Source organism: Phallusia mammillata, chromosome 7, assembly GCF_965637545.1.
Source record: "Phallusia mammillata chromosome 7, kaPhaMamm4.hap1.1, whole genome shotgun sequence".
Lineage (NCBI taxonomy): Eukaryota > Metazoa > Chordata > Ascidiacea > Phlebobranchia > Ascidiidae > Phallusia > Phallusia mammillata.
Genome location: NC_137258.1, coordinates 12,821,095 through 12,831,258, shown reverse-complemented (window position 1 = coordinate 12,831,258; position 10,164 = coordinate 12,821,095). Strand labels below are relative to the sequence as shown.

Below are 10,164 nucleotides of genomic sequence, written 5' to 3'. Positions count from 1 at the left end.
TGGTCTCATGTTTATCTGGAACTTGTTTGAGCACTTCTGATAAACCCAAGTAATCGTTAAACGGCAAAAACGGTTTGGAAACATACGCGCGGTCCATACTGACGTCTTTATCCATTCCCTGATCTAGAATTACTTCTAGTTACTGCGAATACGAATAAACCCAAACTAGCAACTCTTGTGCAGTACCTTTGTTACGTCATATTCCAGAACATACGTTATTGTTTTTCTGTGCGAAAAATCAAAGAAAGGTTTGGTTACCGGTACTCTTTTTTCACCATAATTGATGCCGATTTAAAAACAACATTCGCATTTCTATTATTTAACAATTTCGTGTTCCACTACTCCGCATTAAAACGTGAACTCGAAACACCAAGGACCTGCTGTCTAGCAGAATCGCCATTGTTTTCCACGACACGTGAAATAGTCACACTCTGGAATACTCACCTGCCAGTAATTCAACCACACTGTGCTTGTATGCATTCTGTTTTTCCTGTCATTGTGTAAATATTTCAAATGAACGAAGTAACAAACTTCCAAGTCAATTTATTGCAAAAATAATAATGCACCATTTACTTTACAGCAACCAAAGTCACAGTGATGTGTAACACTTTAAGGCTGGCAAAATATTCGCAACTTAGCCACTGATATTGCACACTATTAAAAGTTAAAATTGTCGTTGCAGCGCATAAACATTAAAAACAGATGAAAGGTAATTTTTTTCTGACAGTTGGATTTATCTTGAACTTTTTTCCAGCAGCACTAAAAACCACTTTTTTGCAGCATACTTTGCAAACACAAACAAAATACACAGAAATTATTTAAATCACAGGGTACATTTGGTTACAAGTTACAACACAGTTGAAAATTACTGCATGTCTAAACATAAGTATGTGCTGGTAGCTGTAATATATGCCAGCAGAGTAGGAAAGACATTGAAAACATTGCCGTCACACGTGAAACGCGATTTTACAGACAAAATAGGGGGTGCCATTTTTTAAGCAGAAAAAAAGAATGTTATCGCGCCGGTTGATGTATGAAGCAGCAGTATCATACCAACATGCGCACCCTTACAGCCGGTAAACGTACGATATAGTTCATTTTTGTCTGCTGCGTGGTCCTTGGTTTCAAATAGTGAGGAGACGGAACACATAAATACGATCGATGGCCATTATACTATCCTGAAACATTATAATTGAGCAAACTTTGCTTTGATTTCGTTGTCGTAAAAACATGTGACCAACCTTGTGGTACTTTCAAAAGGTCAAAGTGAAAGTGTATAACTTTGCATACATATCGATCATGTGTACAAATGTAAAGAGCTGTGTTGGCAACAGAAAAAAAATGTATGAAAAACATAAGTGTAAATGAGTCCCTTTTAAATAATTGGGTGGTAATCAAACGCATTTAAGCAAATTGGGAACAGGCACTACGAACAATATCGTTTTGCTGTTGTTCGATAACATCACTAGGAACAACCGAAAAATGCATACAATGGAGGTGAAAAACAGTAAGAATGCTTCCAGACATTTTTAAACTTCCAAGCAATCGTCTGCATAAACATAACAGTTTGTAAATGATAAGCGATCATTAAATCTTTGTTATATCGATAATACCTGTAAACATTACCAGAAAACAATGATGCACACTTCATGTTGTCAGTTGTTTTGACAGTTTTTGCATTCACTAAAGACTTGTCATCATATTCTAATGTATCAGTGTAGGAAAACCACACATTGGAAGAGTATAAAAAATCACCGGATTCCACTTTTGTGGACAAATTCCCTTCACACAGTTCACTGAAGGAGTTTTGAACTTGTTTGTAAAACTGCAAAAGCAAACCAACCTAAAATTAAAAGTAGGTCATCTACGAAAAAACAATTGGGTGGGGTACTTGCCTTGGATGTAAAGGTACCCCCCAAACTATTAACTGACAGGTTACTTTTCACCATTCTACCTCTGCCCGTGAGGTCAGAAACAACACTTTAAACATTCCTAAAAAAATACGCTACTGTATATGCTTCACAATTGTTTTTTTGCAATACAGACATAGCATATTATTTCGATTTTGTATTGGAAAGTGTAGAACTAGTGGAGCTATGGGATAACAAATGTTTGAAAGAGAATATTTGAAAGGAGTTTTATTTTAAGCAAGTCACTGTGACCCCCACCCCTACAGTTTCAAAACCTTTCTCCTCTTCAGTCAAAGTTTAACTGATTGCCTAAAAGTGTTATTAGTTTCAGCTTAACTTACCAAACTTACCAAAAGAGTGACACTTGTTGCCTCACTGTTAAATCCTTCCACAAATGGACAAATAACTTCATCCTAAATAATATCTTTACATTGCCAGACAAATAAATAAATATGCCATGTTTCACTTACCGCTAACAAAGACTTGCTTTCATCAACAATAGAGGACATTTTCCGTATACGACGTACCAATGCAAACTGGATTAATCCAGGATATTTAAATATTTTGTATGTTGCAATGCTTAACTGTGATTTTAGTAAAAGATAATCAAGATAACCTAAAAACAAAGTATTTTTACTCTTCTTTGTCAATTTTGTAGTAATAAAGTTGACAATACTGTACCTGACAACTTTGAGTTGGTGTATTTTTGTATTTCATGGAAGTCACATGGAGTCCTGAAAATTTTCTCCTCCGCAGCAGATGGAAATAAAGTTTTAAAAAACAAAAACAGAGATCTTTGGGTTTCCATAACACATCTTTCCAACCTAGGATAAAACATTTTAAAAAAAATCAACAATCAGTTTATAAATAAAAAACATACAAAGTACTGTTGTCTGTGCTGTCTGTTGTCAAAAATATCTGAAGCTGTTTTTGACCATTGGCTTTCCATGATTCCAAGATTTTTCTTCCGATTAGTTGTTGTTTTCCATTAAGTTTTCTTAAAAAAACAAACAAAAAAACAATGTATTTTTGATTTTTTTGAGTTTTCTTTTTACAATCATGAATTTTCTATGCACTTGATCTCCTATATGCAGAGTTGCCATACCGTCTATATTTCTAAGATTTGTCCTTATTTTAAAGGGCTGTCTTAGAAAAATTATTGTCCTTATTTCTAAGAAATGTCCTTGTTTTTGACTTGAGTCCTTATTTTGTCTTATTTTGAACAATTACTAGCCAAATTCCTGCTACAAGTAAAAGTAAACCTAGACCTGAGCTGTTGTTAGATACAAGAAGTATTTTGTACGAACAAGGAGTAGCTGCAAAATATTGTTTCTGGCCCAAATATTGCATATGATATGTCATGGCTCGTATAAATGCAAAGGTTTGTTCAAAAACGTTTAAATCGTTTCGTATGAAAATTTTAATTTATAGTTTGTCCATATTTTTGGTTTTAAGTCGATGGCAACCCTGACTATATGGAGTTCTCTCAATCCCACCTTCAACCTAACACTTTACTTATAAAAGTAAGACAAAACAGTTTTGTACTATGTTATGTCAATATACTTGGTTATTGTATTTTATTGGGCAGTTCAAAAGCTTTGGGTTAAATAATTTCAAAAAATAGCCTATATTTTACAAAAATTGAACTTTGTGTACTTCGTGTAGGTCTGTAAATTGCGGCAACATGTTTCCAATTTTGATACTGTGTTTTCTCTTCCTTCCACCACCAACATATTGTCTTGAAACTTTATTTTTCTGAGAAGGTATCTCATTCCACACAATATATCCGAAAACTCAGCATTTTTTCTCTGTCAAACATTTTTATCATAATTTTCACCTCAAACAGTAAAAATCATTTTACAATAAGTTTCACACCAATGATTTACAGTGAGTTTTTGCCAATTTTTGAATACATCTAGCAATATTTATTTTTTGAATTTGAAATAATTTGAAAAAAAAAAGAAATTAAGTTTTAGTGCACACTTTTCATACAATTTTTGTACCTTGGAAAGAAATACCATCTTGATGCACTTGGACAAAGGAACACAATACAGAATATATGGAATAAATGGGCTTCTGTTTGAGGCCAAGAAAATTGGAATGCGATAAGTAACCTAATGATAACATAAAAATCACCCCAAAACTTGTATCATTTTTGCACAAGAAAAAAACTCAAATAGAACATTATCTACCAAACAATTTTCTTAACTTTGCAACAAATTAAACTACCACTAACTTTGAAGCAGGTAATACGTGCACTTACTCAGCAAAAAAGTAAATAAATTTAAGACATTAATGCAAACAACAAACCAAGTCCTCTAAGTTGCCATCAATATCAGAAGAAAAATGATCATTATGTGGTTCTATGTGGTTTTCTTTTTCCAAAGTATGAGACAATGAAGCTTCCTCTGAATTCGATTGTGTGGTCTGGGAGTTACTATCCGATTCTAAACAGAGCGTAACAAACTTGCTTATATTCTAAGTATAAAAAGAAACATCTAATCCTGGACAAACCTAAATATTCAACATTATTAAAATTGAATGAAACTGTGGAAGAGCTTTCCCCTGGATCAGAGTTGCAACTTTTAAATTCTTCATCTGTGCTAAAAACTCCATTTAAAGGGGAACAATCCATTTCTGGAAAATAATCTGTTGCTGTCTCATCATCTGAAAAAATCACCTGATAATAAAACAATATATATTTGTCAAGAGGCACCAGACCTTTTTGAAAAACAATCTTACTTCTGGTGATTTGTCCACTGATGGACTTTTGGAACTAATTAGTGATATTATTTGCAGCAGGTTTTTGGTGGTCAGTTCATCTTGCCTTGTTGAGCTATTTGAGTAGAACAACAGTGTTACAAATTGAGATATTTAAGTAGTTTAACAAAGCAAAACATTTCCAAACCTTAATTGATATGCCAAAATTTTTGTGTCAACAAAAATAAGTCCATATTGTATGTTGTCTTTTTTTGATGACTTATTTAACTTTTCCATACATTTGTGAATGGTCCTTCCACATACTTCAGAGACTTTTGAATTGACTTTTAGCTGCTCAACAGCTTCAAATAGAAAAGCTCTTTCATTCAGGCACAAATTTAAATAGCTTTCTAACACTAGAGAAACATTTGTCCATGCTCTAAAAATACAAGCAAAGTAGATTTTTATTTTATGCCATTGAAAATGGTAATTAAAAGTACATTAAATTGTTCCATTTTTTGCAAAAACATTTGGTGTTAGATTACTATAAATATGTAATAGAATCTTTTGTAGCCAAAAGTAAAATCATACAACCACCTTTGCTTTTGTGTTATTGAGTTAGGGTTCAATTGGTAATGGTAAGCAGGTCCATACAACATTCCAACTAAACAGTGCAAATATTGAAGTTCCACTTCCATACTGTACACAGTGCTGTTAGTAGCTTGTATGCCTTTTGTGGAAAAAGTTTTCATTCTATTAAATGCAGTACCTCACATTAGGTTTATTGCCACCACCTACCTATATACAGCAGGCCATCAAATTGCTTAAATACAATAACTTGATCAGAACATTCAATATTTGAACAGGGAAGGTTTAACTTCACTTTGAGCGTAACACAAGACAAAACAATTGGAGAAAGAAAATTTTGAAGGCAAGCAGCGAAGGGTATCTGAAACACATTTACAATCTTGTAAAACAGTGTTTGTCATGTTTTTGCAGGTGAACTGGAAGCAGAAATGTAACATTCAATCACATTTTTCAGCCACTTAAGAGTTTTAGTTGGGTAAAAAAACACAAAAACTGGTTATGACATGAACATATCAACCCAGTTTAGCTAGGGATTTCCTTACCTCTGGTGTGGCTTCGGTTAGAAGTTTTTTCGAAACATGTTTCTTAAATTCGTCATCATGGTACAAGTATAACAGTTCTGTTGCATCATCGGCAATAAGCAAGGCTTTCATTATTTTAAAAATCTACAATAACAAAAATTGGTTTACAGACATCCACCAAGTAACTAATTGTCACCATGGTTGTTAATGCAATTATTTCTTTTAAAATTAATAGGGTGCGAATGTAACAAAAACACTGATTTCAATTATATGGGTGTGTTGTGATCAATGCAACTCTAAACATGGTTTAGTACCTTTCATACAATGCTGTCCTTTGGGGCCTTCATGGACAGTTTAGTTCAGTTCACTCCAATCACAATTTTTACACAAACCTTAATGATTGGACCTAGAAAACAGCATTTGCACTGGACATTAAAAAACATCTACACTAAAAATATGACAATTCAATCCAAAGAATTTGTTTGCCAAAATATTAATGCATCTAGAATTATGCCCCAGAAGTTCATGTAAGCAATGATAGAAGGATTTACAAAATTTGTTAAACATTTAAAACACAAAAAATATTACGCAAAGTTCATTTGTGCAACATAAAATGAATAAGACAACAAATATAAATGTTTGGGTCTGTTAAGTTTGAGAACAATAAGTAACATGTTTTGCAAATATCAAATATATAACATGACATTATTGCACACAACATACAATATGTCAAATCTATTTAAAGGTCTGTGCCCCATAAGCCATTCCATTACTGAAAAATGCTGCAAGTAAAATTTACACAAGACATTTTGTGGATTCATATTGTGCAAACTAACATGATTCACTACAAAGAATATTAAAAAAATAAGTATTCATGAAACCACAATTAAGCAGATTGCACATTAAATATTTAAAAGCCTGGTTATCAGCAATGTGTCATAAAATAACCCTGTCGCTACTGGCCATTATTAACCATCTCACAAATTTGTAGATCATTTTTGTTTTGCTGTTATCACAGATAAACACACAACTAGCACATAATATTAACTAACAATTGAAGAAAAAATTGCCAAGTTTAGAATTTACATACACAATTGTACAACACACATCAACACTACAAATAATACACTACTACTGTGTATACGACATAAATCTATTTCTTCTACAACAACTTGCTTAACTTTATACACGTTGAATGTCAAACAGCTTCACATCTGTATCGTACCAGATTGGTGGATCAATATTACGAAGGTATATCACACCCCACATGTAAGTTCGGAACCAAGAAGTAGTTCCAGTGTTTGCTTGGTATTTGCGAATTAGGATTGGGTGTGGCACAGGAAGTAGTCCAACCAATGTTCCGTGTTGCAAAAACTTGAGAATTTCGGACTCATCTGTAAGATTTTTGTCAATGCAAATTTTTTCCACCTGTGGCACAAGTACTTGCAGCATTCTCATTATGGTTTGTAAAGGAAGCTTGCCTTTCCAAGACTGTACCCATTCTGCAGATGGTGTCCATTCAGCAGAGTCACTTTGCACTTGTGAGGTGCTGGGGTTGGGACCCACTGCCCTGTCTGGATATCTTGTTTTAACCTCTCTTGTTGCTTCAACTTCAGAGCTTTCAGAATCAAACTGGTCATGTTCATTTGTATCACTGTGCACTTGGGAAGTTATGTATCCTAAATCTGGAGTGGCAGCGAGTGAGGCACTAAGTGTTCCATCAATAGTAGGCAGAACATCACTTATTTCTTCTTGGGGAAAATTTGTGGATAATCTTTGATTTCCTTTCTTTCGTGTGGTGCCTTTAGACAGTGATGCAGCATCTGTAGGAAGATTTGCCAACTGATGAAAAACCTGTCTTTTTCTTATGATAGTATAAATTAGGTTGCAGTTGCCATCAAATTGGTATTGAATTATGTTGTTGAAAACTTCCAATAAGAAAAACACCAAATGGTGATTATGGGGAGATGAAAATAGAAACCAAGGTGTACTAAATGCCTCAAGCAGGTGTAACAACTTTGATGCAGCTGTCATTGATAATGATTTCAGATAGGGAGAAACATTTACAACAATGGTCAGCAGGCAATCATAAAGAGGTTGCAATCTTTGATGTCCAGCGGTAATAACTCTATGAAACACCAATATCAAAAAGTCAGCATGGGTGCCTGCAAAAGCCGGAACATCAGTGGGAGCAGCAGCAGAAAAAGGTTTGTTGAGGCGAACCCCAAAGTTTCGTTCTCCACTAAGAAGCAGTAAAATAAAAACACCAATGTGTATCAGACCAATTCGTGACTGATCAGCTCTGGCATCATTTAGGTGATACAATATTGGGACAAGAATATCAAGAACGTCACTACTTTTTAGGACAAAAAACAAAAACTTTTTGTTAATGTCACAAAGTTTCCAAAAGAACACCAACATTTCCTGGTGAAAACCAATTTTCTTAACAGAACCTGGTAGGTATGTTTGCTGAAGTGGATTATTTAACAGGCGACAAATGCCGGCCAAAATAAATGAAAAATCTTCATCTCTGTGAATACGAGAAAGATAATTTACAAACAAATTTGAGCCATTAATTCCCAAAGACGAAACAGATGAAGGAGAACCTAAACTTGCTTGAGTAACCGACGGAGTTGAAGAATCTGATAAACAAGCCCCCAGGTCCAGAGTAACAATCAAAATCTGAATTGCAATTTCACATAATGGTTCTCTGAAATCATTAAACAGTAGATGGTTATATGGAACCCCCATTCCAACAGGATCATAAGCACACACTATATTTAACAGTGAAGTAAACAAAGGGAGAGCCTGGCGATTCTCGGATGAACAAAAACATTCAACCCATCTGTTTCCTCTTTCTAACTCCACAGCAGGACTCATGTAAATTGATTCTGAAAAGCAGGTGAGAAGAAGTTTTAGCAGTTCAGTCCGATTTTGGTCAATGTGGCCATAAGCAGGAGGAGATCGAGGAAATCCCACACCAGCTTCCCAAATATATTCACAGCTGTCAACGCTATACAGATCTTCAGCCTTATCTGGTGTGTTTTTCTTGTGATGAGATACCACTGTAAATTCAGGACAAAACAGAAGATTGGATATAGCTATTATCAAAGACTGTGCAAGAGGTACAGTAGCTTGAGGTTGGTTATCATCACTGGTTTGATTAGGAAGACTTGACCAAAAAAATCCTTGCCAATCTGGATCTTCAAAAATATAAGGTAAAATTCTAGTCAACAATCTTGAAGAATTGAGTACAATCTGCTGATCCTTTTCAGAATTACAACCACTTTCTGAAGCAGTTACCAATTTTTCCACAGCTTTGTAGCATAGTGTTGCAACATTCGATGGTGATTCTTCACGCAGTGCCCTTATTTCTGCTGCAGGTACCAAAGCAAATACATCTTGGACATTGCTAACAGACTCTGACCAAAATTGATCCCAAAAGGCATCATCTGTTACCTCAACAGGCTGCATTCGTGTTGTAAGCTGAATTACAGCCTTGCGAAAATTAAGCTTTGTCTCTGTGTTTCCCATGACAAGCAAAGATTTCAAAAATTAAAATAAACCTAAAGATGTGGTAAAGGACAAAGTTACATTGATAGAGACTTAACTGTACGCCATGCAACATTTAAATGCCTTCCATACATGAGTTGATTGACAATCCCGTACAAGTGTGAATAATGTTTGAAGACTTGACTTCTATCAGGACCAGACATGCGTATTTTATATTTTTTTTCATATTGATATTCGCAGATGTCACCTTAGAGAAGTAGACTGGTCCGCAAAAATATCAGAATCACAACTTTTTTAGTCTCATTTGTTTACTGATAGTTATAAGTTTAAACGATACGAATAAAAAGTTATTACACAATATTCTATGCTTTAAAGCAGTGGTACTTAACTTTAAACGGATCACTGACCACCCTGTTTGAATAAGTAGACCAAGAAACGGGCCTATTGTTCTTGACCAGGCTAGCATATTTCAGAAGCTGATTGCACACTTTTACGCTTCTAGTAGCGATTTGCTAGCAAACCACCAAAAAATGAAGCAATTGTAGTTCCGTGTTATAGATACATAACGCAACTAAGTGTGATTACTGCTTGGGAAAGGTGAAAGTTTAGCGGCCACGCATGTCGCTGTTTCGAGAGCAAAGGAAGAAAGTAATGTGTCTAGGCACTCTAGGGGCAAGTTGAAATGAAAAATACCCGTAAAATGAAGTCTCGCATTAACTTTTTGTTAATGATACATGAAGTTATTTCTCGCGACAAATGTCTGAAAACTGAGCATAAACCTGACCTGACAGCTGTAGATTACAAATTACAACAAGCAACATAATTACAGAATGAACAAGAACATATAAATACACACAAGTCACAAACCTCCTGGCTCCTGCAGTGCACTGCAGTGTGACGTCATTTCGGTTTCGCTTGAACGCATCAAGATG

The 10,164-nt window shown here is 34.8% G+C and overlaps 2 protein-coding genes across 6 annotated transcripts; both read right to left on the bottom strand.

Moving 5' to 3' along the window:
* Window positions 1-526: 526 nt before the first annotated feature.
* On the bottom strand, window positions 527-6,098 carry LOC145237077 (BLOC-3 complex member HPS1-like). Of its 5 annotated transcripts, none has more exons than XM_080099808.1 (16): window positions 6,034-6,098; window positions 5,741-5,863; window positions 5,409-5,559; window positions 5,208-5,340; window positions 4,819-5,049; window positions 4,653-4,746; window positions 4,425-4,590; window positions 4,221-4,357; window positions 3,914-4,024; window positions 3,567-3,718; window positions 2,791-2,907; window positions 2,592-2,734; window positions 2,381-2,526; window positions 2,252-2,323; window positions 1,614-1,825; window positions 527-1,549 (listed from the first exon to the last, which is right to left on the bottom strand). In XM_080099808.1, exons 2-16 carry the CDS (start codon window positions 5,849-5,851, stop codon window positions 1,405-1,407), a joined length of 2,121 nt encoding a protein of 706 aa, XP_079955934.1. In that variant the 5' UTR covers window positions 5,852-5,863; window positions 6,034-6,098; the 3' UTR covers window positions 527-1,404. The 5 variants fall into 5 exon arrangements, 3 of the variants coding, with proteins under 3 accessions (XP_079955934.1, XP_079955935.1, XP_079955936.1); XM_080099809.1 differs by having other exon boundaries at window positions 2,261-2,323; XM_080099810.1 differs by having other exon boundaries at window positions 1,404-1,549; window positions 1,627-1,825.
* A 27-nt stretch (window positions 6,099-6,125) lies between these two features.
* On the bottom strand, window positions 6,126-9,450 carry LOC145237076 (protein HID1-like). Its single transcript, XM_080099807.1, has one exon. The coding sequence runs from the start codon at window positions 9,251-9,253 to the stop codon at window positions 6,902-6,904; it is 2,352 nt and encodes a 783-aa protein (XP_079955933.1). The 5' UTR covers window positions 9,254-9,450; the 3' UTR covers window positions 6,126-6,901.
* Window positions 9,451-10,164: the final 714 nt, after the last annotated feature.